The following is a 27,966-nucleotide window of genomic DNA, read 5'->3' on the forward strand; positions in this document are numbered from 1 at the left end:
AATAGGACCCCTCTCTCCCCACCGTGGACATCCTTGCTTTCTAAAACTCCCTCTGTGAGTGATGGTGCAACTCCTGTGGAAAAGAGAAATTGTAGTTGGTCTTTCCTAGGTGAAGGTATTCTTGTTCTCCTCTTAGGGAAATCTCATTTCCTGTGCCCTTGGAGACATCAGTGGAGGTGGAATCTGCATTCCCAAGAGGTATCACTTATGGATGTGTGGAAAGTGGGAATGAGATTTGAGGTGATTTTACAGGAGACTATGACTCCTATGTGCATAACAAAATAATTTAATCAGTTGACAATACCACATCTCAAAAAATATTACAGACAGAAAAAGTCCTGAGAAGGGCAACTAAAATAATAAAGGAGATGGAACGATTCCCCATGAGGAAAGGCTAAAGAGATTAAGACTGTTTAGCTTGGAGAATAGATGGCTGCAGGGAAATATGGTAGAAATCTATAAATTAATGAGTGGAGTAGAACTGTTAAACATAGTCAGTTATTTACACTTTCAAAATGTAGATTGAAATGAGTATATTAAAAACAAATTGGGGAAAATATTTTTTCACTCACTGGCAAATTCTATAAAGTCCACCTAAAGTTATATGCCTAATTGATTAATAGGCTTAATTGGCACCAATAATTGGCACTTCTCACCTCATAATTGGCATTAATTGAACTTAATTGAAAGTTAGGCGCACAACTCGCAAAGTGCAATTCTAAAAAGAGAGGCACCTAGTCCAAAGTGCATAATTAAAAGTGGATTTGGTTAGGGGCGGATCATGAGTGTGTTTTGAAGTTAGGTGCCAGTTTTTGACTTAGGTGCCTTTGGCACAGGCATTTAGGCCAAGAAAACCCTGGTATAAATACAGCGTGCCTCAAAGTTAGGATGCCTAATGATGCCTAAGGCCGCTTAGGCAGCAGTGAGTGAGATTCTATACAATGCACCTAACTTTTATAGAATCATGCCTTAGCGCTGTGCTAATTAGTGCTAATTTTTTAGGTGTCATATATAGAATCGGGACCTCAGTGCAAAATTAAGCGCTGAAATTCACTGGCCGATGATGCAGTAAAATATAGAATAGCTGGGTGTAAAAGAAGATTGGACAAGTTCCAGGATGAAAAGTCCATAAACATTTATTATATTAACTTGGAAATTCCACTACTTATCCCTGGGGGCAAGTAAAATGGAACCTTGCAATTTTTTGGGATCCTGCCAGCAATGCGTGATCTGGATTGCTCCCTATTGGAAATATGAGGTCAGTTCTTATTTATTTGGTTTTAGTTCATGGTGCATTACATTTAGGTACAGTGGATATTTCCTTGTCTCCTTAGGGCTCACTATGTAAGAGGTCATATTCAAAGTGATTTAAGTGACCAGAAATGGTCATTTTCAGTGTCACTTAATCGATTAGTGCTGCTGAAAATGTCCAGGTAGCACCAAACTCAAAACTGGCTTATTTGGAGGTGTTTGTGGGGGAGAGGGGAGGGCAAGTCAGCACTTCACCGGTTAAGTGCCAATATCTAGCACTTAACCAGCCAAAGTCACCGTATAAATAGGACCGTATAAGAGTCAGTCCTGTCTTAACTAACTATGCAGATGTGCTGGATATTGCACTTAACCAGTTCTGCAAATTCAGAAATTCAAAGCTGAACCCATGGCATATCATTGAATTTCTGGGCATAACAGAACACTGAGCACCATTGGCTAAATATATTTATATCAACCCTTAGGTTTCTATTCAGAGGCAATGCAGGATTCAGTGACTTACACAAGATCAAAAGGGGCAGCAGCGGGACTTGGACTGGGCTTCCCGGCTATCTGCCTGAAGCTCTCTAATCACCAGGCTACTCCTCTATTCTGCTTAGATGCCTATAGTTTGAATGCCTGGCTAATTGAATAGTAAATGTTGCTTGAACTGCAGCAACACTGTAGGTGTGCAGACCAAGGAAATGAAGTATGGGATAACAAAGATATGTTTACTCTTTTTAGAAGATGTCATCCATAAGGTCACTTCTTGTGTCATACTGCCTGTTGTAGGTTATGTCTGACTCTAGAGCACCAATTTCATCAATGTCCTCAAAGTTGCTGCTTGTTTCTTGATGAGCCTGTAATGCTTCCTTGGCACTTTTGCTTCCTTCCAGAGGTCTTTCTGATGTCATTGGCTGAGTGGATGCTGCATCTTCTAGCCCTTCTTCTGCAAGGGACCATTCCTCCCCTCTTAGCTCATCTATACTCTGCAGGGTGCTTGCTGGGAAAGGTCTCTCGCTCCTCAGTCTCTTCTTTAAGGCTTCCTCTTTGACCTGTTGAATACAGAGTTGTACAACTATAAGATTAAAGGAGTAAAAACTCACTAAATTGCTGGTAGTGCTATTGCAAAAATTATATTGAATACCAGCTTCTATACTTCACTGTAAACTTAAATTCTAAAAGTGATCTATAAATAATTCTAATTAACCAAATAAATATGTGAAAAGTGCTCAGAGTCTTATCTCTTACATGCAAGTCACACTGAGATCATAGAGGGACCATCATGACACTTTTCTGTCCCTTATTTAACATGTTATATGACAATTTTGTAAGCATTAGAGGGAGGGTCATATAAGAATTAGAGAGATGGTTATATAACATGTTAAATAAGGGACAGAAAAGTATCATGATGGTCCCTCTATGATCTCAGTGTGACTTGCATGTAAGAGATAAGACTCTGAGCACTTTTCACATATTTATTTGGTTAATTAGAATTATTTATAGATCACTTTTAGAATTTAAGTTTACAGTGAAGTATAGAAACTGGTATTCAGCATGAGTACAGAGTTGTACCAGGTGAATATGAACAAAATAAACATGACAGAAGACAGTGACCCAAAATTCTACACAAAGTGGTAGTATTACCACATATGCAGGATTGATTGGAGCAAGATGCTTATTGATTAGTAGCAGTTTAGAAAATGACAGTAGAAACAACATCCCTGATATGATATATAGTTTAATTTTTCTGAAGCATTTCTAAACAATCAAAAAACTCCACTCATCCAGCATTAACTTGATTTCAGGAAGCATTTTATAGTATTATTTTGAATTGTGATTATTCTTTTCATCTTAAACAGCAAAGCAGAACATGCGATATACTGTATATAAACTGGCTAAGATAGATGAATGAAAATATTTGCAGAGAACCCCCCTCCCCCCAAATAAATTGTGAAAGTTAGGCTTACCTAGACAATAAAGCCCAGATTCTATAAATGGTGGCTAAAATTAGGCACCTTGAGCAGTGCGCCTAGCTGATCTAGGCACCTAACTTACCCCCCCCCCCTTTTTTTTTTTTTTTACAAAACTGTGGTGTGGTTTTTATCACTGGCCGTGACAGTAACAGCTCCGACACTCATAAGTGTTGGAGCTGTTACTACTACAGCCAGTGTTAAAAACCACATTGAGAGCACCATTAAAAACAATTAAAAAAAACCAATTAGCTGATAGGTACCTAATTCAGTAGACCCCAACTACTTTGAGGTAGTCGTCTACACCATCATGTAGGTGTGGTTAGGGGCAGATTCTGGGCAGATATTAGGCATAGTTTGACTTAGGTATACTCATTTAGGCCAAGAAAATCTAGTAACCCTAGTCTTGAATGTCTACCAACAAACAATATACAGTTTAAATGATTTTCCTTTGCTCTTTGAGCAACTCAGATAAAAGACTGAAACATGATGTTCCTACCCTGATAAAAATGACATCAACACCTGAAAGCCAGGACATTTTGGAGCTGATCCTTGTGGAACTCTCACTATTAAATCAATGATACAGGATAGTATGTCTAATATTAGCACACTTCAAATGGAAAAGACAAATCTATCCAACCAAATTCAATCCTATGTCTCTCATACCTCTCAAAAGGAAAATCACTTATCTCGTGTTGAAGATGAGGCCTTTCGATGGCGCCATGACTGAGACATGCTGGGAACATTGCAAACTTAAATTGAGGAAACTAACAACTGCAGCAGGAGAAATAATTTGAGAATGGAATCCTCAAAGGAAGTGAGGGTCAAAACGTACCAGAGTTTGTTGAAGATCTCATCCCTAAATTACTCAACATTTTGTTTAATCATCCTTTTGAAGTAGAATGGGCATACAGAATCCCTGCTCACAGGCCTGAAAACATGCATGGCCCTAGACCCATCATATTTAAAGCTCTACGTTTCCAACAAGTTATGGAAATCCTACATCTTGCTAAATGGCCTGCACCTCTTCAGAGGAATGGAAATAAAATCATAATTGTTTAGGGTTTTGCTCCCGAGATAGCGAGACTGCGAACACAATTTCATATGATCAAACCCCAACTCAAGCAACTTGGAGCCAAACAATTCTATCCTGATAACTTTAAAGTCACTTTACACAACAAAGCTCAGTCTTTCACTGATTCTGCTGAACTCCAGGATTTTATCAATCACCAACAATCTGCTGGTGGGGATCAAATCTCCTGAGGTGCTGATCGTATGTGCCTCTTATACGCTGATTTTGAGCTGCGTACTCCAGATTTAAAGAATGTGTATGTCCAATGGGCATTTCTAATACTGAATGTATAATTCGTTGATTGTTTATTGTTACGCTTTTTATCTGGTTGTCTCTTATATCGGGAGGAGTTGGTAGGTGAGATGTGCTGCTCATTGCTTCCTGCCAATGCTCTTCACTGATTGTGTTCTCTCTTTTAATCTCCTTGGGAGTTTTCATTTCCTTTAAGGATCTAATGGGGGTTGGGTTTCTTCTTTCACAAAATATTCATAATATTAGTGGTATATTATGGGGCTCATAATTAAAAAAAACCCATACAAAAAGTGGCCTAAGTTGGTACTTGGATGATCAAAAAGACAGCTCGTACAAGTACCGATATTCAAAACTGGTTTTAGACATATCTAAAACTAGCTTAGGCATTTACCCTGCATCTGTATGGCTAGAGTGAAAAGGGGCATTTTTGGAGGAGTGGATAGGTCAGGAGGTGGGCAGGAGGTGGGCTGACCTAGACATAGTTGTTTGGCAGCCATAGCCAAAAAAGTTTGACTGGTTACCAGACAGAACTTATACGTTTTGACTTAGCCCAAGTCAAAACAGGTATACATTCTGAATTGGGCTGCTGAGCTGATCGTGGCTACTGCGATCAGCTCAGCAGCCCAGGCAACCTGTCCCCCCGTGCACTGATAACAATCGAGGCAGGAGAGATGCCTAATCTCTCCTGCTGCAACCCCCCCATAACCTCCCTGGCAGGAGAGATGCCCAATCTCTCCTGTCAACACAACCCCCCGAAGCCCCATGATTACCGGCAGCAGGGAGCCCAAGCCCTCCTGTCAGAGAGAAAACCCTCCCTGCACCCCGAACCAGTGATTACCAGCAGGAGGGAGCCCAAGCCCAACTGCTGGATAGAAAACCCTCTCTTAACCCCAAACCCCGAACCGCTCACCAGCAGGAGGAAGCCCAAGCCCTCCTGCTGGACAATCTCCTCCCTGAACTCAGACTGTGCCCTCCAGACCCTCCCCACTAACGTTAATTGATGGCCGGCTAGCCAGGTCCTCCCTCCATCCGGCCGGCAGGTCTGCCATCCTCTGAATGGTGGGCCTGCCCCTTCCCGGTTCATTGTGCGATGCACTGGGGAGGGGCATAGGGCCTGATTGGCCCAGGTGCCTAAGGCCCCTCCTATGGGCAGAGCATTAAGTGCCTGGCCAATCAGGGGGGGGAGGTTGTCTAGCAGGAGGGCTTGGGCTCCCTCCTGCCGATGAGTGGTTCGGAATGCAGGGAGGGTTTTCTGTCTGGCAGTAGGGCTTGGGCTCCCTCCTGCCGGTAATTGCGGGGGTTTGGGGGAGGGGGTTGTGTTAACAGGAGAGATTGGGCATCTCTCATGCCGCAATCGGGGAGGGGGGAACAATTCCAAGATTCTGTAACCAGCTTTGTTTATGACAGATGCTGGTTAGAGAATCCTGCTTTTAGGTGAAGGACTGGCCCCTCCTTTGCCCCAAAAGTCTTGCTTTGGGCGTTTGGGACTTGGACGATTTTTTGTATGGGAATGTGTTTTAAGGATAGATGTAGTGGTGGTCTGGGTGATTAAACTGCTCAACAGAGAGGTAGGCCATTAAAAAAAACAACCCTCATTTTGGATGTTTTTTTAAAGAATGGACATTTCCCTGCTGCCTACTCTTTCTCAAAGGACTCTCAGCCACAAGAGGGCATCCGCTCAAACTCAGGGGCAGGAAATTTCATGGCGACACCAGGAAATATTTCTTCACCGAGAGAGTGGTTGATCCTTGGAACGAGCTCCCAGTGCAGGTGATCGAGGCAAACAGCGTGCAAGAATTTAAGAGCAAATGGGATGCCCATGTGGGATCCCTTAGAGGGTTAAGCCAAGGGAACCTGTCACCAGGAGAGGGATCCCTAGGATAGTAGACTTGGGGGTGGGTCAGTAGAGTGGGCAGACCTGATGGGCTATGGCCCTTATCTGCCGTCATCTTCTATGCTTCTATGTTTCTATGTTTCTACTTTCTGCGTCTAGGGACTTAGGCCAAAAGGGGACTTAGACCTGTCTTTTGATTATGCCCCTCTAAATGTAATGTTGCACTGGATACTGTGTACTATTTCCTCTCCAGTATTGCGTGATGGCTCATCTTAAATTAATATTGCTGAATGTGAATGGACTCAATCATCCTCTTAAAAGGAAAAAGATTATGAATTATCAAACAAACCCAATCTGATATAGTATATGCTTACTACAATAAAATCACCTTATTGTTAAAGATAAAATTATGCGATTGTATTTTTGAAAACCTCAACTTGTGTTCCTAGGAAAGAAAGTATGGATGTTTCCCGACGTCATGAGAAGAACGCAGGAGCGAAAAAAATTATTCCTAGCCATGAGAGTAGAGACTTTAACCCTTGGAGGGACATTCTTATTAGCATATCCATGCAAATGTTTGATTTTTCAAGGAGTTAAATATGTCTACTATACACCAGATCAGTTACGTGCTTTTTTAGACTTGAAAGGTTTGGCTACTGGGAATGTTTAAGATCAGGAAGAAAAGAGGGGGTTAATAGCTGTTAAGCCTTTCATTTATTGATATATTGCTAAATATTGTATCTCTTTAATTTATTCAGTTCCTCTCCCCCATTTGAGTTAATGGTCTAAGGAAGATTGATTATGTTCCTAGTAGTAGTAAATATGAGTATCTTTAATTTGTTTTTCTTTCTGTTTTACTTGTACAAGAATGTTCTTGTGGAGTATGTAAAAATTTCAATAAATATAAAGATTAAAAAAAAAGATAAAATTAAATTGTCTGATAAATGGGTTAAAGAAACCTACTATTCCAGTGCTACTGAAAAAAAGAGGGGTGTTGTGATACTTATTAATAATAAAGCTAATTTGCTAGTTGATAATTATAGTACTGACACTGAAGGCAGATGGATTATTTTAACTTTCAATATCAATCAGATTAAATACTGTCAATCATAAATGTGTATGCTCCCTCTGTTAATAGTAAAGAATTCTTTGACAACTAAAGAACTGAGGGCATATCTAAAGCATCTGACAATCTAATAATTGCTGGTGATTTCAGTATATACTTCTCCCTCCGTGTTTGCAGTGATTGGGGCTGGACTGAACCGCGAATACGTAAAAGCCACGAATAACTTATATGGTGTTTCAGCCTTCCCTGCCCTGCCTGCGGCCTCCTTCAAATTGAGGCCGGCCGCCGCCATGATGGGTACTCCTCAGCAGCTGAGAGAGAGGGGCGATGGTAGGCAGGGGGGAGCTAGGGGGTACCTCTTCCCTGGCCGGAGGAAGCCATACTCACGCTTTATCCACCAGCTCCTGCACTTTCCACATATTTAGCATGTCGGCAGCTACCCCACAAGGGACTGGCTTTGGCTGGTCCCTACGCGGCCTCTGGAACTGGATGGGAGCGCAGAGAGGGGAGGCAGCCCACCACGGATTTTCTCTCCCACTCCCGGGAATCCCAACAGAGCAGCCGCGGCCTTGCGCTCCTGCCTCCAAAGCAAGTCCAGTCGATCAGGCGGAGAGTTGCGGCATACTCTGCGTGGGAAGGCACGTCCTCTCGCAGGGCAGCCCTGAGAGGTATAGTTCATGGAGATGGGAGCGAGGACTTTGCTTCCTGGGTTTCCAGTTTCCAGTAGTTCCTGTTACTGTGCTCATGGAAAAACCGTGAATAATCGAAATTGCGAGTGCAGAAACTGTGAATATGGAGGGGGGAAGTGCAGTATCTGACCCTTTATTAGATAGGAAACCTAGTGGAAAAAATGAAACTGTTAACAAGGAATTACATAATTTAATGGATGAACATTAGTTAGTGGACATCTGGGGGGCAAATTCTATAAAAGGCATCCCGATTGTAGACAGTGGTAGGCGTCCTACTGTTGTCTAACCAGTCAATCAGGATACACATTTAAAAAAAACCCAAAAAACACCCCAAGCCAGGCTGCCTAGATTGTAGGTGCTTTTGCAAGCCTAGGGAGGCGCATAGGGCCACTTAAGCTCGCCCAAGGCTAGGCATGGGCATGGTTTCACCTGGAAGTAGCCTTAGGCAGCTCTAGGTGTCTCCTTAGGACCATGATAGGTGCCTGAAATGTAGGCCAACATTTCAAAAAGATGCAGCCGCTGAACTAATCGCAGCAAGGGAATCTCCCTACCATGATCAGTTTAGCAGCTGCAGCAGGAACCCTATCCAACTGTGAAGTCAACCGGCAGGAGCGATGCCCAGTTCCTCCTACCGGAACCCCCAAAGCCCCTCTCCCAAATCTCTGCAGCAGGAGTGCCTAATTCCTCCTACTGCCACCCCCTGAAGATCACCAACAGGAGGGATGCCCAGTTCCTCCTGCCAGAAAACCCCCCACCCCCCAAAGATCAACAGCAGGAAGGATGCCCAATCCCTCATGCTGGAAACACCCCCCTCCCAAAAATCAATGGTAGGAGGGATGCCCAGTCCCTCCTGCTGGAAACCCCCCATCCCCCCGAAGATGCCCACTCTCTCCTGCTAGAACCCCCCCTGAAAAAATGCCACCACAATGACACTCCCCAAGCCCACTCAGATCCCCCCATACCTTTTTCTTGCAGGCCAGCCAGAGAGATACTTACTCCTTCCGGCTGGCAGGCCTGCCCCCACAGTATGGCGGGCCTTTTTCTTCCTGGTGAATACTGGGATGCACTGGAGAGGGGCTAAGACATTGATTGGCCCAGGCACCTAAGGCCCCTCCCATAGGACTCAGAGGAGGCTGAGCCTAAGGCTCCCACCCTTCTCTCACGTGCTCCATTGCATGTAGACATGGACACTCCTCTGCCAGCCATCCAGCGCAAATCTGGCATGTTATAGGGGTAGGATGTCCTGAGGGGTCCATCCCTGTCAATTTTAAGTAAAATTGAGGGGTTTTGATGTAGATGGAGGCTTTAGAAATAAAGCTTTTTAAAATCCAAGATGGCCACTGTCAGTAAAATCGCATCACAAATGGCCCATAGGAACTTCCCTGAAGCATAAAAACTGCAGGGAAAGGGGTTTTAAAGGTGGGGGACCTTGGCTCTGGCTGCAGAAACCTTTAAATTTCTCTTTTGGAGAAGCCCCCCTCCCCCCCATTTTCTACATAGGCTATAATAGCCTTACTTTCTGTGTCATGTGCCTGCCTGCTTCAGCTTAGGAATGCAGCTGGGAAAATGGAGAACTCTGCCTCACAGGATCACCAAACTTGTTCTTCGGACTGCCAGTTGAACCGAGGTTGGACTGAGTCTCAATCCTTGGAAAACCTTGCACCACAAAGGGGGAGAGGACCACACAGCCAGCCCATTATTAAGCCCGGCCAAGCCGGAACAGAGCCAGATATCCTGTGCTCAATCTCCTGATAAATCCAGGATGTGAGCAGCTAAGAAGGAGATGGCCCTTGAGTTAAAAAAAATACAGAAGCAGGCTAGCTAGCTAGATGTCGAGGGCTGATCCTGCCAGCAGCAGACTTCCATAGCGCAAGTCTGTGTCTTCTTCCAGGCAAAAGTCCAAACAAGAGGTAATCTGTGGGCACTGAACCTCCAACTGAACACTTAGAAAAATACCCTAAAATAATAAAACTGCAGAACAGGGGGAATGGTCAAGATTGTGGCAGTGTGAGAGAGCCACGAGGAATGGCTGGCATTTTGCAGTGTTTTTTTCCTTACCTTTTTCCCCTTATGCAAAGGTGCCTTTGCCAGCCCTTTCATCTATCTCCATACAGCAAACCATTGATCAGTTCTTTGTGACACTGTCTTCTACGGGATCTGGAGATGTTGACCCTGCTTTGAAGAGAAGCTTTGGAGAGTCTTCTCCTTTCCTGGGGTTTGAAACATCTCTTTCCTCTATGGCACCCATCAGTCCTCCGTGTCCAGCCACTGCCGGAGCTCTGGAGCAGGAGACATATGATCCCGGAAGTGGAGCTACAGGGTCTCCTAGCGAGGGCATAGCAGTAGCAGCAGAGGAGCTGAAGATTCAAAGCAAGAGATTGGGAACCCAACCACTCCGACAGAGGCTTCTTTGAGTGATATCTGGTCACTTCTTCAATGTTTGGAGAGTACGGTGGTGGTCAACAGAAGAGGTAACAAATATAAGTGCTAAACTTGATGTTTTAACTAAAACTGTTGATTCTGTAAAAACAGATTTCATTGACCGTGTCAAGCAAACTCAGGAGGATATCCAGCATTTACAGCAATTTAAGGTAGCAATGACTAAAGATAATACCTTAAAATACATAGAAAATTGGAACAAATGGAAAACTTCAACCGACGACTAAATGTCCGACTTTTGAATTTCTCATTGACTCCTGGAATATTGCCTATAGACCTTTGCAAAATATATCTGATTGAGAATTTAAAGATTCCCTAATTCTATTCCTCCAATAAATAAGATCGATTACCTACTGAATAAAAAGATTTCTCAAAGTTATCCTGAAAAAATAAATGGAAAAGATACACAGATTGACTTTGAAAATGTGTCTGCTCTTTTGGAACAAACTACAACTGAAGCTACTGAGTATTGTTTGTATTTGAGCAGGATTTGAATATGATCTTAAGATTGTATTTTAAAAATTCTCAAAAGCTTTTTGGGGGCCATAGAATTTGGGTCTATCCAGATGTTTCGCATATTCTTTTGGGAGATTGCTAAATAGGCGATGTTACAGTAAACAAGTTGGCTTAGTACGAGGGATTGTACCAGGATTCTGAATGCTGACGTATCAAAATATGATTTGATGGATCTAAGTTTCTAGAGAGTGAAAAAACCCTTCCTGATTAAGGAGTCCACCTGGTGTTTCATGGTTAGGCACTGATCCAGAGTTACACCCAGTATCTTCATAGTAGACTGAATAGGGTAACTAAGTTTATTGAAGCGTAATGGTTTTTTGTTGTCAAGCGGATGTGGTGAAGCAACGAAGAATTTCATTTTTTTAAAATTAAGTTTGAGCTTGAAGTCAGTCATCCATTGCTCCATCAAATTTATAGCTTCTGATGCCTTGGGAATGGTTTCCGAGATAGAGTTAGCAAATGGGATGATGATCGTAAAGTCATCTGCGTAACTGAATAATTTTATCCCCAACTTGGTTAATTGCGCGCCCAGTGAGGACATGTAGACATTGAAGAGCAATGGGGACAGTGGTGACCCCTACGGCACACCGGATGGATTGCTCCAGGTATCGGAGAGATCATAATTGAACTGTACCTGATAGGTACGGGACACAAGGAAGCCACGAAACCAGTTCAACACATCATGTCTAATACCAATAGCGTCTAAGCATTGTAGCATTTTCCCATGGTCGACTAGATCAAAGGCAGAGCTCATGTCTAATTGCATGATCAGAGCATTGAGGCCCTTGCTAAACAATAGACGCAAATTATCTAAGATAGCCGCAATTACTGTCTCCATACTGAATAAAGGTCTAAAATCAGATTGAGTTTCATGTAGGAGAGAGAACTGGTTAAGATATTCCATCAGTTGGATGTGCACCAATCCCTCCATGATCTTTACAAGAAATGGAATGGATGCTACAGGTCTGTAGTTGGTTACTAGAGCTGATGATTCTTTACTATTTTTTAGGATTGGGGTTATTATTATGTGACCGTTGTTAGTGAGGAACTTCCCATTTTTTAGGTTATGAGCTAAGTAGTGTAGCAGCGATAGTTTAAATTCTAATGGCGCCATTTTCATAATTTCCGGGGGGGCATGAGTCCAGAACGCAATATGACTTAGCATATTTGTTATATAGTTTGGTATAATTATTCCAATCTAAGTCTTGAAAGGAACTCCAGATCATATCTGCTGGTATTTCATTTCCTTGCTTGCTAGCTATTTGGTGATCACTGGGGTCATTTGTTGAAAAGTTGTTTCTTAGGTTTTTGATTTTTTAATCGAAATGCAGTACTAAGACATTCGCAGAGGGTAACTTAATGTTGTGTACGGGTAGAGTGTAGCGAGTGGTGTTGAATAAGTTTGTGATCCGGTTGAACAGTTCTTTTGTATTGATTCCTTGTGAACCATTGTAAGCTAAGTTGATTTTAGTAGAGTAGAATGCTTTACGTTTGTCTTTTATTAGTTGTTTGTAGCTTTTTATGTTGGCTCTCCATTTGTTACGGTCTGCCAATTCACCTGTTTTTTTCCAAATTCTTTCCAGTCGTCTAGCTTGTTGTTTCATTTTTAGGAGTTCGGTGTCGAACCATTTGTTATATTTATTTGCATTGCTTTTGCTATTACGTTTAGGGGCGATTTTGTCTAAAATGGACATGCTGGTTGTCGTCCAGTGATCCCAGAAATCGACTCCTTCATCTATCTCCGTTTGCAGTTCATATTGTGACCAGTATTCTTCTGGATTAATATAACCTCTTGTGTGATGTTCTTTTTTATCATCGGACGTGTTTTAGATTTTCAATGAGACCAGATTAACTTGAAATAATAGGTAAAATGGTCAGACCAGATTTCGTGACACCAGATGCCTTTAGGTAGAGAGATGACAGAGTCTGGGATTTCCTTTGTGGACATGGCTACCACATCTAAATGATGGCATTTTTCATGTGTTTGTGTGGGTACAGGGAGGTTGTAGTTAAGTAGGGATAGAAAGTTTTTAAACTCTTTCGTATCTGTATTGTCCTCTTCATCTAGGTGTATGTTTATCTCCTGCAATGATATTATAGGAAGGACCAATTGAATTGTATAGGACAAATTCATAGAAGATCTCTTTGGCTTTTGGCCAGCTTTTTGGTGGGGCATAGAATAATATGCAAGATAGGGAGTCTTCTAGTTGATTGCTACTGATTTTACAGGCTAAAATTTCTAGTTGGTTGGTCACTTTGGAATCCAATAGTTCGAACTCAAATTCTTCAAAAATAATTGCTAATCCTCCTCCTTTTTTTCCCTCATGGTTTAGTGTAAGGATTTTAAAATTATCTGGTAGGAGATCGATTATTATTGGATCGTCTTCAGACAATAGCCATGTTTCGGTTAGAAAAAGGCAGGCTATTTGCTTGCTGATGATCCAATCTTTGATTAGGAAAGCCTTATTCCTGACAGATTTAGTATTGAGATATGCTGGATGTGATAAGTTTGGTAGAGATAATGGTTTTGGTAGGTTTTACTTCCCTTATTCTTTTTTTTTTTTTTTTTTTGCAATTGTTTATTCTTTTTTAAGGGTTCGTTGATGTCTTCTTTTATATGAGATAACATTAATGTGATTTATTATTTCTTCTTGTGGGTTGAAGATGTGCATGGTTGATAGATCCGGGTAGTGGATTGATTGTAATTGTGGGCAGAGTGAGTTAACATCTTTGATGCTGCTACTTATCAGATAGATAGATTACTCACACTATTGCTTTTTCTTTAAGTTTACTTTAATTGTCTCCAATTATGGTTTGTCCATTCCTTCATAATTGTGATATAAGGAAGGGCTAAATATTTATTTTCTTTGTTTCTTTAAAATTTAATTCTTTCTCTGTGTTTCATTTAACAAGGTTTTCTCTTGTGAGATATATTTGAAACTTGATAAATAAATAATAACAAGCAAAACAAAACAAAACTGCAGAACAGAGTAGAAACACTTCTGATCAACTTGCGTGCAGAAAAAACCTGAAAGGGCAGAAGCAGCTCCCTGGGAAGGAGGTGAAATTCAATAGATAATTGACAGAATTCTGCAAGCAACTTGCGGGTTCAGATGCATAAACCTAGCATTCAGGACCACTAGACACACTGTACTAGAAGACTGCTTAGGCACTGCAAGGCACAATTCTATAAAAGGTGCCTAGTTGTTGATTGACAATCATGTCAAACAGCGCCTAGGAGTTAGAAGCCATTTATAGAATCAGACCCTTAGCATGCAAAAGCTATAGTATGTAATTGCAAAGGGGTATAAACATGGAAGGGGTATGTGCAGGATAGGCTAATGGCCAGCACATATGCATTAATATTCATGAATACTGTCAGTTATGTGTGCAACTGCAACATTTAGTCATGATCGTTATACCAGCCATTGGCACTGCATAAGTTGCCACGCCTAAATATTAGTGCTCTAATGCCCACTTATGCTAGTATTCTATAATGGAAATTACATGTGCAATTGTTGCAGGGCTGGCTCAACCTATGGACCAGATAAGACCCTGGCCCAGGGTGCTAGTGATATAGGGGGGCAAAATCTCAGTCTGATCTACCTTCAAACTTCTAGAGCGATAAATGCCAGACTGGGATTTTAGTACCCTTTTTCATCAAAGCCCTAAGCCAGTGCCTCATCTGGTCCAGCAGAAAGGGGAGATGAGGAGGGGGGAGGGAATACAGGATCACAGATGGGGGGGGAGACAAGGAGAGAGATACCAGATTGTAGGGGAGGGCACCAATGCAAAAGTTGGCTTAGGGAACCACAGTCCCTTGAGATGGCACTGAATTGCACTTAGCACATAGTATCCTGGCACCTAAATTTTGGTGACCATTTTAGAATTACCCCCTTAGCTTCTCCCATGCTCCTTCTCCACCCTAAAAAGAATGCTGGGATAATAAGAGCTCCATGTTGACTACCGGCTGAGATGGCAGTGCCCAGCGCTTAGAAGGATCAACTCTGCATGAGGCAGTCATCTTCCTTAGTCCCACTGGTAAAATCTTTGGGCTAGATGCACTAAAGATACTGATTCGATCGCTGTTGGACGATTCTCTGGCCGATTCTCCAACAGCAATTGATGAGCTATCAAGTTAGCATGCAAATGATTTTACAAGCAAATGCGACTGATCAATGGCTCAGTGAGCGATTGACATATGCAAAGAGCCCTAACATAAGTGACAGTGGCAGCAGCCTCCTGTCACTGCTGTTAGGGCTTTTTTTTTTTAATGGCACAAATGTTGTGTGTGTGTGTGTTACACACACACAATCTCCCACCAATTGCCCACCCCCACTCCCCCCCTGAAAAAAAGGCAGGAAGGATGCCCACTCCCTCCTGCCACCAGAGGCCCCCTTTAACCCCACCCCTCATACCTTTTAAGTTAGGAGCTCAGTCCCTCCTTCTCCGAGACCGCCAAGTCTAAAATGCCGGGCCTTCCCCTCCCCGGTGCATCATGTGATTGGCTCAGATGTATCAGGCCCCTCCCCTTGGGAGGGGTCTTAGATGTCTGAGCCAATCAGGGACTTCCTTAGGCTCCTTCCTTTGTGTCACAGATACAGGGGGAGAAGCCTAAGGAAGACCCTGATTAGTTCAGATACCTAAGACCACTCCCAAAAGGAGGGGCCTGAGGTATCTGACCTAATCAGGGCTTTCGGGCCCTTCCCGTGCATCACATGATGCACTGGGGAGTGGAAGGCCTGGCATTGTAGACTTGGCGGCCTCAGAGAAGGAGGGACTGAGCACCCCTCCTGCTTCCAACTTAAAAGGTATGAGAGGTGGGGTTGAGGGGGTCTTCCGGTGGCAGGAGGGAGTGGGCATCCCTCCTGCCTTTTTTTCAGGGGGGGGAGTGGGTAGGAGATGATTGGCATGGGGGGCCTTCATGTCAGGAGGGAGTGGGCATCTCTCCTGCCATTTATTTTGGGTTTAGGGGGGGATAATGGCTCAGGGATACCTGGTTCGGGGGAGGGGGGTGGAAGCATTTGTCAAGGGTCATCGGGGAGGACTATCATCGGTGATAGGGACTTTTTTCATATATTTTATGGGACAGATATTTTGCGAGTGTTACACATGCAAAATATCTGTGCCATTGAAAAAAAATGAAAAAACACCGGCAGACATAGTTACCGACAGATCTAGCCCAGTCAGTTTTTACGATTGCTAAAACCCCATTTGGAATAGCCAAGTGATATTAGTGCATCAATCGCTTGGCTATTTTGCATGGGGTTTTAGCTACTTTAAATGGCTGGATCAGAAAATGGGCAACTGAGGGGAAAAACATGCAGTGGGCTGTTTTGTGCATCGGGTTGGTAACAGCGATCATTGCTAAAGCTGTGAAAACAGTTTTAGTGACGATTGCTGACTTTAGTGCATTTAGTCCTAAGTGTCATGTCCAAGCCCTGTAGGACACAAAATCCATGTAAGCTGAGCTACCAAGCCACAGAACTAGCATAAGATTCTTTACTGTGAAAATGTCAGGGGCCAAAATTGAATTGAAAAAGCCAAAAGCCAAAAATTCATCTGCTCTATATATTAAAATGCATAAATCCTCCTATCCAAAATCAAAATCTGTCAAACAACAATCTCCCTACAATCCAGGAACTTGCCATCTATTTTTTTTACAAAGTAAATAACATTAGAAAAATCTTTATTCCTAGGAGATCATCAACAGAAGATCAGGGGTTGCCAGAATCTATGCCAGTTTCTTCAAAATGCTCCCGTTTTAATCTTCTATCCCTAAATGAAATCCAATGGCTTATTCAGAGCATTAATACTATAGGGTCCCAGAAAGAATTAATCCCCCCTTCATTTTCAAGTGTTTTTTCTCCAGTTTTGGTTCATTCATTCATTCCCTAGTAAATGAAAGCCTACAGTTCAGTTCTTTGCCCAAATCTTGGAAGGAAGCAACCATCTGTCCAATTATCAAAGATCATAAAATGAGCCAAGATGAAAAAGCAAATTATAGGCCCATTTTTTTAGCATATTCATTTTTTTAGCAAAACTGACGGAGAAAGTCATATTCAATCAGATCTCTGAATTCATTGAAAAAACAAATATTTTACTTCCAAACCAAACAGGCTTCAGACAGCATCATTCCACTGAACATTCCCTAATAGATATGACAACTTCTATTTTATACCATCTGAATCACCATAATTCTGTTCTTCTGATTTCTCTTAATCTATCCTCTGCCTTTGATACCATTGATCATAACCTCCTCCTTGAAACACTTGAATCTACTAGCATCACCAACCAGGTTCTCATGTGGTTTTGATCATATTTTTCCAACCACCCTCGATAGTCTCATTCAACAACTACATCAGAACTTTTCACACTAATTATGGAATTCCACAAGGATCTATACTTTCACCACTTCTGTTCAATATCTTTCTAGCCCCTTTGATGACTCTTTGCCAATCTATTGGATTTAAGGCTTTTGCCTACGCTGATGATATCCAACTTTTACATCCCATAGACTCTGAAAACTACCACGAAGTTTCAATGATTAACAGTAAACTTGAGCAAATTCACCAGTGGCTAGATAACAACATGCTTGCTTTAAATGTGACAAAATCAAAAATAATGGAAACATAGAAAGACGGACTGAAACTAGATTCCCATATCACACTTAAAGGCAATATTCTTCAGACCATTACCACAATTAAGATTATAGTGATTATATTTGATCAAAAACTTTCATACCACGAACATATTAGCAGCATAGTCAAATCCACCTTCTACAGATTACGCCAGATTTGTTCAGTCTCAAAATTTCTAGAACCCAAATCACTCAACATATTAATACATTCTTTAGTGATTTCAAAGATCGACTATTGTAACTCTCTATTCAAGAGAAAATAAGGTGCTTATTCAAAACGCAGCTATTAAACTCATCATGAAAGCTAAGAAATTTGATCATGTCTCACCACTTCTTAAGAAATCCCATTGGCTTCCAGTATCCCATCGGAAAATGTATAAAATATGTTTATTAACTTTTAAAATACTTATCTTCAAGGCCCCAGCCTTCATTGAAAGACTTCTGATACTCTATGCTCCTATTCGAACGCTCAGATCAAATGGTAAACATTTATTAACAGTCCTCTCTCTTAAAATCATTAACACAAGACGGCAATATATTTTTTTCAGTCACTGCACCTCAAACATGGAACTCCATTCCCAATTACTTGAGAGGAACGTTTTCTTGACAGGTTCAAGAGCAATCTAAAATGCTTTCTTTTTAAGGATGCTTTTGATCTTTGACTCTTGAAACTAGGATAAGCTTAAAACCCTCGATCTCTGATTCCTTAAGCAAGGATAAGCTTCCATCTAATCTTATCTCCATTCTATAACCTTTTTCTTCTTCTTCTTTTCCTCCTCTTCTTTTCTCAAAACCCTACCTTATGTTTTCCCATGTTCCCCTATGTATTGTTATAAACAATTTCTAGAATTGTACATCGCCCTGACTATATGATAGGGCGATCAATCAGATTTTAAATAATCTTGAAACTTGTATTTCTCACCTCCCTTCCCTATTGGTACTGTAAGTCTTGTATGTTAAATCAATGTCTTATATATTGTACCTTCCTGAATGTTTTTAAACTTTTATTCTTTGTACATCGCTTAGAAGTAAGATTAAGCGATTAATCAAATTTTAAATAAAACTTGAAACTTGAAAACTTGAATTATTTCTCTGCATGGTTTATTTCACTCCCTTCTGCTTTTTGCTTCCTAGTTCTATAAAAGCCTGCACATGCTCTCTCCAGCAATTTGATGAAGACCAAGTGCAGCAGACTGGTGTAAAGGAAGGTTTCAAGAAGTGTCTATGCTGTAGTAACAATGGTACTTCACCACCAGGGCAGAGTTCTTCCCACTGGAAAGGGGCAATGCTTTTGAAGGGTTGATGTTACCTTTCTTCTCTCCTCTGCAGCTTTCATTTTATTTTCAATGTCCTCTCGGGTTAAAGTCGTCTTCTTCTTTTTTTTTATTTTCAGTTTTTCCAGCTTTACAGGGGGCTTCCTCAGGGGTTTTTCTGATGTCTCAACCTGCAAAGAAAAATATAATGATTAATTCCAAAGGACCAAACTTGCACCAGAACTTGGAAACAAATCTGCATCTATAGAAAGAAGTCTAATCTAATCTAATCTTCATTTTATATACCGAATCTACTCCCTAAGGAGCTCGACTCAGTTTACAGTTTGTTAAAAAATGAAACATAAGTAAAAACTGTGGGATAAAAACAGAAATTGGTTAGAATAGATGGATGGAAAAAGTTAGAAAAAAAAGTATGTTGAATTGCTTAAAATTACTATTCGACAGCTAAAATCTGATTAACTATTGTGAAAAACAGGTTTTTAAACTTTTTCAAAATTGATATAATTGATCTACCAGTCTTAGAGAATCTGGAAGTCACCAGGTTTCACTAGCCCCAGTTTCACTGTATTGCCTGCGCTCTGGATTCATTGCTCATATGTGAACACTTTGAATCTTTATAGACTCTTTTGATTGCATCGATATTTTAGAAATTAATCTAGTTTCCTAGTCACTGCACAGAGGAGTATGCTTCCTGGTTTTGGCAATCTGGAGACAAATTTTCAAAGTAAATTTACCCATCTAAATAGTAAATTTACACATTTATATAGCAAATATTCTAGTAAATTGGCCTGTCTGAAAAATCACCCCTTCTCTGCCTGCCTAAAGGTACGCACAGACTTCTATAGTACAGAGTGCCTACAAAAACACTTCTTGATTTTAAATGGTTACAAAATCAAAACCTATTGGAATATGTTTATAAATAAGATGACAGCAAATACAAGTCCCAAAAAGCAGTTAGCAAGATATTTCACAATCGCTTGCACTTTCACCCTTATAAGCTGCAATTGGTGCAACACAACAAAATGACCAGGTGTTCTTCAAGTGGCCTCCGAGATCACCGTACATTACTGTTTGTGGCTTTTTCCTTTGGGGACACGTAAAATAAAAGAGTGTACATACCTCCACCACCTGCAGGAATGCATCACTGAAGCTATAAATGCTATCACGCCGGATATGCTTCGGAGAAGAGTCTGGTCTGAGCTTGATTATCGTCTTGATGTTTGACGAGTAATAGGTGGGGTGCACATCGAGTGTATGTAATCAATAGTGTGGTATGCGAGATAAGCCTGCTAGGTTTGGCCCTACTACTATGCCCTTGCCTAAAGCAGGTATTTCTCATGCTGTGCAAAGTAAAGAACGTTTTGCCTTCCTGCCCGACTTCCCTTCTAAATCCAGCAGAGGGAGCTTAGGAGCAGAGTTGCAGGCTTCCCCTCCCCCTCACCTTCCCAAAGCCGGTGACAGGAAATGCGTTTCACCTGGGAAGGTTGGGCGGGGCTGTAAGCTCCTTAAATGTAGGGCTGAACAGTTAGAAAGACAGAGGGAGAACTGGAGAGCAGGAGACCGGTCACAAGAACAGCTCTGGCAGTCTAGCTCAGGACTAGGAGCTCTGCAGGAACTTCAAAGCCCAGAAGGTATGGAAATTGAGGAAGCTGATTCTGTTTTGTCTCCTGAATGCATGGAAATTTCACAAGCCATGGAATTGGAAAGTGAACCAGTCTCTGAAGTTCTACCAATGGAAGTATGTGTCTCCAAGGCCAATACCCAGGCTGCCTAAGGACAAAGGTACTACAATTTATTTTGTCTTTGAGGACACTGCAGTGGCGTACCTAGGGGGGGGCGGGCCGCCCCGGGTACCAGCCCTAAGGGGGTGTTCCCGGCCTTGCCGTTCAGTCCCCCGCCACCCCCGAAGGACCGCTCGCCCCACTGACCTTCCTGCACCACCTGTGAAGCAGCCCGCAGCAGGATCGCGAAGTCAGCGTCAGCATCCCTGCGCTGCTTCCTGCGCCGCGATCCCGCCCCTCCTCTGACGTCAGAGGAGGGGCGGGACCTTGGCGCAGGAAGCAGCGCAGGGATCGCTGACGCTGACTTCGCGATCCTGCTGCGGCTGCTTCATAGGTGGTGCGCGGGGAGGCCAGGGGGGCGAGCGGTCCTTCGGGGTGGGTCGGGGCATCAGGCCTTCAGGGTGGGGCGGGCGGGCAGGCAAGCAGGCTTTCAAGGGGGAGGGGGGTGACAGGCAGGCAGGCAGACCTTCAAGGGGGGACAGGCCTTCGGGGGGGGTGCAGACCTTCAAGGGGTGCAGGCCTTCAAGGGGGGCAGGCAGGCCTTCAGGGGGGTGCAGGCCTTCGGGGGGGGTGTAGGCCTTTGGGGGGGTGCAGACCTTCAAGGGGGGGCAGGCCTTCAAGGGGGGGAACAGGCCTTCAAGGGGGGAAAGGCAGGCAGGCCTTCAAGGGGGGGGACAGGCCTACAAGGGGGGGGACAGGCCTACAAGGGGGGGGACAGGCCTACAAGGGGGGGGGGACAGGCCTTCAAGGGGGGGTGCAGGCCTTCAAGGGGGGTGCAGGCCTTCAAGGGGGAGACAGGCCTTCAAGGGGGGGAAAGGCAGGCAGGCAGGCCTTAAAGGGGGGACAGGCCTACAAGGGGGGGACAGCCCTACAAGGGGGTGGGACAGGCCTTCAAGGGGGGGACAGGCCTTCGGGGGGGTGCAGACCTTCAAGGGAGTGCAGGCCTTCGGGGGGGGGGGGGGCAGTCCTTCAAGGGGGGGGCAGGCCTTCAAGGTGGGACAGGCAGACCTTTAAGGGGGGACAGGCCTTTGGGGGGGGACCATGATTTAGAAGTACACGGAGGGAAGGGGGTGTTCAAAGAGACATGCATATGCCAAACTTTGGGGGGGGGAAGAAATAATGGGTCTGAAAATAGAGGAGAGGGAGAGAGATGATGGACCATGGGATTTAGGGAGGGAAGGAACAGAAAGGGAGAGAAATTGGACACAAGGGATGGTGTGGAGGAGGGATAGAGATACTGGATAGGAGGGTAATTAGGAAAAGAAACGGAGAGATGGTGGACTCTGGGATGGTGGGGAAGGAGGGAGAGATGCCGGATGAAAGGGTATTTAAGAAAAGGTGGATCTGTGGAGGGAGATGAAAAAAAGGAAAGATACCAGACTTCCTGGGAAGGGAAGGGAAATGGAAAGGGAGGACAGAGTTGGCAGATGGATGGTTAGCATGCAGAAAGAAGGAGACCCTGGCAAGCAAGTTATCAGAAGAAAACCAGAGCCTTGGACCAACAAGATTTGAAATATAACCAGACAACAAAAGGTAGAAAAATTAATTTTATTTTCTGTTTTGTGATTATAACATGTCAGATTTGAAATGTGTATCCTGCCAGAGCTGGTGTTGGACTGCAAACGAGAGCTAGGATTTAACAGAAAGAGGAAAAGTCCTTTTTGTTTCTTTATTTTATTTACACCACAGCGCCAGTGTGGTTAGGAGAAGCCAAAGGGGGTGTAAAAGCTATAAAACCCACCAGGAGTTTTGAAAAAAATCACCCAACTGGGCAGGAAAATCGAATTGAAAAACCAATTCAATAGGGCTGAATCGAATCAAAATTTTTTTTTCCTGTATCTGGCAGCATTAGTTTGCGCTACTGTCTTAGACTTTAGGACCTGGGATTGGGGAGAGATGGCATCCTCAGTACTTTATAATGCAAGTGAAACGAGGATTTGGTCAGACTTTTGAAGGGTCTGCAGAAAAAAAATATTGTATAGGCCGGGGACATGAGACAGCAGGAAATGGGAACTTTTCTTCCTTCTATTTTTGTGAATGGAAAGGCTGAGGATGTCAGAGAGGTCAGTTAAAATATGTGCTTTATAAGAAAATATAATAATGTTTTATAAAGTTTATAGCATAGCTGGCCTACCCAGTGAGGTGTTCCTAGTGGTGATGGTGGCAGCGTGTCAATGTGTTGAGAGGAAGAGGTGGTCTGGGAAATTCTGCTGAGCAAACTCCGGGCCCATTTCCACCCCCCAGTTAGTCCACTCCACTCAACTGATTCACACACTGAGTGGGTCTTTGGGTGTTGTTTTGGGATCTCTTCCAGAGGTTTATCTCCTTCTGGTCCAAGGAAGGAAACTTTGTTATCCTTAGCATTGACCTACAGAATATGTTTGTAACAGCGCTGCTTGTGTGGCATTAGGCTATGTAGTGATCGAAAGAAAAAAACAGACCTTTGCACATTTTTGCACTATATGGTGGGTGTATGAGGAGATTCACATTACCTGCACAGCTAAGTCCATGTGAAGTTACCTTGTGCTGTATTTGACATCTAGCAAGGTCTCTGTTTGAAAGGAAAGATCTAAACTTAAAAATGAAGTGGCCAGAAGTTATGGTAAAAGCAGATAGTGTAGCTGGTTTTAAGAAAGATTTGGACAAATTCCTGGAGGAAAAGTCCATAATCTGTTATTAAGACATGGGGGAAGTGTCTGCTTGCCCTGGATCGGTAGCATGGAATGTTGCTACTCTTTGGGTTTTGACCAGGTATTAGTGTCCTGGATTGGCTACCATGAGAATGGGCTACTGGGCATGATGGACCATTGGTCTGACCCAGTTAGGCTATTCTTATGTTATGTTCTCATCTGTAGGGGCCTTTGTTTTCACTTCTTATTTTAATGTATTTTTTTTCTGGGAACTTATCAGTGTTTTTTATAATGGGAACAAAAATGGAAGAGAATTAATGTGTGTGGAATGGGGGGTAACTAATTTCTTCAGCTAAATAATTCAATCCACTTCAAACAGACATAGGAGAACTTGTGCACCATTCACACACCCTCCAACCAAAAACGTCAAAAGAAAAAAACTGTTCGACAACCTCCTAGCCATTCGAGCTGCAACACTCGACCCCCAACTCTACAACCAATTGATATCAACCACAGACTGCAAAACCTTCAAAAAGAAATAAAAACCCTTCTATTCAAAAAACACATAAAACCGAACTAACACAATCAGAACTGTCCCAAGCATCACCTGCAACTACTCCATATGTACTTCTAATGTCATGACAATTTAGACATAATTTATGTTATGTTATGTTTGGAATAATGGTTACATATATGAGGTTCAATAAAAGAAAATTTTCACTGCCTTTTTCTATTCTGACCATTTATTCCATTTCATGGTTATTGCAAAAAAAAAAAAAAAAAAAATTTTTTTACATGGGGGGGGGGGGGGGGTGTCAAAAAATGATGGGCCCCGGGTGCCACATACCCTAGGTACGCCACTGGGACACTGAACTGTTTTGTTTGACTTTTGCCAAGTGTGGTGGGGGATTTAGCCCCACGTTTTTGAGGTGGGATTGAGGACTCATTGTGTAGCGAATTTCAGCACGTGGAGCACACCACCTGGCCAGCATTTTTAATCTGCTGAAGAAAGACAGTGCAGTGCTGCTGATCCTTGGGATAGAATCCTATACAGAGGAAAGAACACTGTTTGTTTTTCTAGTTTGTATCTTCTTGAAAAGAACTTAATACTGTGGCTCAGAATTACAGAGCCTTTCTTTATTTTACTGAAAGAAGTTTGGACTTTAAAATATCTTGCTGAAACTAAGTTTGATTTTTGAAGACTGCATTTAAAGTTGGTATCCTGACAGAAAGGTTGTTTTGGTTTTCTTTTTTGTTTGTTTAATGCTATGCAGCATAATAAAATCCAGTCCGGATTTGCTATAAAACTTTCCTAACTTGTGGCAAAAATTCTTATTTCAAGCAAGGGTTTGCTTTTCCTTGTGCAGACTCTCGCGGCTCACAAGTGTTCAAATCTTGTCCCAGTAAGCCTGGACACCTTGCCCAGTGTGTGCTGATGACAAATTGGTATCAGGAGTGGGATTTGATTTTTTCTACCTCCATGAGAGACTGTGAAGGACTAGGCCTGAAGTTAGGACTAAAAGTTTTGTTTATTTGATTCATCTGTTGGAGTTGACAAGTGCACCTGTGCAGCAGTCGAGCAACAGTGATCTGAGAGAGAGTCTGTGAGAGTGAAGGTCGTGGAAGGGAGTGGAGAAACCAAGCCGGAGTGAGCCCAGCTGTGTTCCTGAGTTCCAAGTCCAGCTATCATTACCCAAAGGCTCAGACTCGTCAGTCTGTCGGGTAAGAGTACCCTGGGCAGCTGATTGAGGATACGGGTGTGATAAAGGGACTGGGAGGCATAGGCTGGGGTTAGCTTGCGGGAGTGGGCCAGAGAAAAAAAAAAAAAGGCCGCACTTGGGGTTTCTTTTCTTTGTTTTTCTTTTCCAGCCTCACCATGGATCTCCAGCAATTGTTTACCCTCTTGGCTTCCGAGCGGCAGAAGCAGACGGAGGATTTAAAAGTCATGCTACAAGCCAACCAAGACCTCTGGCGTGCGAGTCAGGCGGAGACCGGGAGGCGGCACGAGGAATTGATTCAGTCCATGGCAGACCAGACACGTACCATGGTGCAACTCTTTCAGGGGACTACTGGTGGACCTATAACTGGATCTCCGGCACCTGCAGGATCTCCGGTAGGACTACAAAGTTTGCACGCTATGCAAGTATGTAAAATGGGCCCCACAGATGCGCCTGATGACTTTCTGCTTGCATTTGAAAGGATGGCTGTGGCAGCAGGCTGGCCTGAGCAACAATGGGCTACCCGACTGATACCGTGCCTTGCGGGAGCGGCCTTAACGGCCTATCAGACTCTTAGTCCTGAGCTAGCCAGTAACTACAGAGCCATTAAGAATCACATATTAGATTACCTGGGTTTCACTAGGGAGCACTACCGTCAGGAATTCAGGGGTGCACATATGGGAGAGAAGGAAAGGCCCAAAGCCCTCTTACATAGGCTGAAAAAGTTAGCTGAAAGATGGCTACAACCCTGTCTCGGGGATGCCCAGGCGTTACTCACCGAAATACTTCATGAACAATTCCTTGAAGCGGTGCCTAAAGGGTTAAAGGCCTGGATCCTGAGACAGGGTAGCCGTTCTCTGGCTCAGGTAATCGACCTGGCAGAGGCCTATTTAGACTCCCTGTACACTACTACACCTGTGGGAGAGGCCCCGGGGAGTAGGTGGTCACGTAGGGGCCAAGGGGACCAATTGAGACCTTTAAATAAAGCCTTTGAAAATAACACAACGTCCCTGAAGAAAGCTCCAGACCCATCGCTGCAGGGGAAAAGTTCCATCACTTGTTTTAGATGTGGGAAAACGGGGCATATACAAAAACAATGCCGGGTCAAGTTAGCACTTACCACCTCCTGTAGTGAAACTGAAATCCCCTCGAGGCCTTACGAATTATGGGTACAAATAAATGGTAAGAAAATTAAAGCCTTATTGGACACAGGGGCAGAACAATCCATCATTTCCCGTGCTTGTTGGGATCAGGCCAGGAAAAGGAGTCCCTTTAACAAGATCCCGGGGAAGGTGACGGTGGTCTGTGTGCATGGGGGTAAAAGTGCCTATCCTCAGTATCTCATCCCTATAGGATACAAAGGGGAGGTAAAAACCCTGAGGGTAGCGGTTATACCCAAAGCCCCGGTCCCTTTGATTTTAGGACGGGATTGGACAGAGCTAGGAGAAACTATCCAATATAGGAGATGCTCTAAGAGCCAGACCAAAAGAGAGAGGTGTACCTTGATGGTGAGGGACGGCTCTAGGGAACCATCCAGGAAACATAGGCCACATAAAGGGTATTTCCCTCGGCGAAGAAGGAGCCAGTCTCGCTGGTGCCCAATGATTAGATGGGCGCCTTTATCAGAAAACGCTTTAGCGCCCACCTTTGCCTATGAGAAGGCAGCGGGGTGCGATGTTTATGCTGCCCAGGACGCACTGGTGGGGGCTAAAGGAAGAGTGCTAATACCAACTGATATTCAGGTATCTCCACCACCGGGATCTTACTTAAGAGTAGCCCCAAGGTCTGGATTAGCTGTCCAGCATGCCATTGATATCGGGGCGGGAGTAATTGACCCCGATTATCGGGGTAATGTCCTCATCTTAATGATAAACCAGGCTGAAAAAGAATTCCAAGTAAAAAAAGGGGACCGTATCGCCCAACTGATATGTGAGCGGATCTGGCACCCTAAGTTAGAACAATGGAAGCAACTATTACCCTCTCGTAGAGGGGGCAATGGATTTGGTTCCTCGGGGGCTCCGATAGGGGGGGAGACCAGCCCTCCTACTACTGGTATACTCCAGGTTAGCTCGGACTCATTGGTTGAGATAGAGAAAGCTGTAGAACAGCAGTTCAGTAAATTACATCAGGAACTGGCTCAAAGACAGGAAGATCAACAGCAACAGTGGGAAAAGGCAGTACAGGGTATACACGGGAGTTTAGGCAACAGATTAAAGGAAACAATTTCCCAAACTGATCGGTTGCTTAAAACCACCCTGGAGGAAAATTTACAGCAATATCAGAAAGATTTACAAGAACTGAAATCTAGCACCCAAGATCTCAAAGAACAGATAGGGCATATTGAATGCCATGTTGAGGAACAACCGGACCACATAGCCGAAGTTAAAAACATTGCATGTGCGGTTAGTGAGGTACGGGAAGAGGTGAAAAAGGTACAGGTTCAAGTTGAACTAATATGTAGAAATGATCTCAAAGAAATGTGTGAATTAATGGCTGGGTTTGATACTCGCTTAGGTTCCTTAGAGGAAGAATACCTTCCTGTAAGATTGCTAACAGCAGAATTATCTCAGTCACAGGAGTTACTTTGGGATGGAGATTTTTATACTGCGGGTCCTGTTAAACCTCCCGCTAGGAGGGGGGGTAAACATAGAAAACACTGATGCTTTGTCCCGGGTGGGAGAAATGGACACGAATAAGCATAGGCTCACCCCTAGCAGTCTTTTAAGGGGGGGGGGTATGTGGTATGCGAGATAAGCCTGCTAGGTTTGGCCCTACTACTATGCCCTTGCCTAAAGCAGGTATTTCTCATGCTGTGCAAAGTAAAGAACATTTTG

The 27,966-nt window shown here is 43.3% G+C and overlaps 1 protein-coding gene across 1 annotated transcript in view; it reads right to left on the reverse strand.

Moving 5' to 3' along the window:
- Nucleotides 1–270: 270 nt before the first annotated feature.
- STMND1 (stathmin domain containing 1) overlaps nucleotides 271–27,966 on the reverse strand; it is a 67,497-nt gene continuing 39,801 nt past the window's right edge. Inside the window, exons 4-5 of the mRNA XM_033935165.1 lie at nucleotides 19,039–19,173; nucleotides 271–2,303 (exon numbers count right to left, since the gene is read on the reverse strand). Coding sequence (XP_033791056.1) covers nucleotides 1,989–2,303; nucleotides 19,039–19,173 — 450 coding nt within the window. The 3' untranslated portion in view covers nucleotides 271–1,988. The remainder of the gene's footprint in view (nucleotides 2,304–19,038; nucleotides 19,174–27,966) is intronic.

Source organism: Geotrypetes seraphini, chromosome 2 (assembly GCF_902459505.1).
Source record: "Geotrypetes seraphini chromosome 2, aGeoSer1.1, whole genome shotgun sequence".
NCBI classification, from domain to species: domain Eukaryota; kingdom Metazoa; phylum Chordata; class Amphibia; order Gymnophiona; family Dermophiidae; genus Geotrypetes; species Geotrypetes seraphini.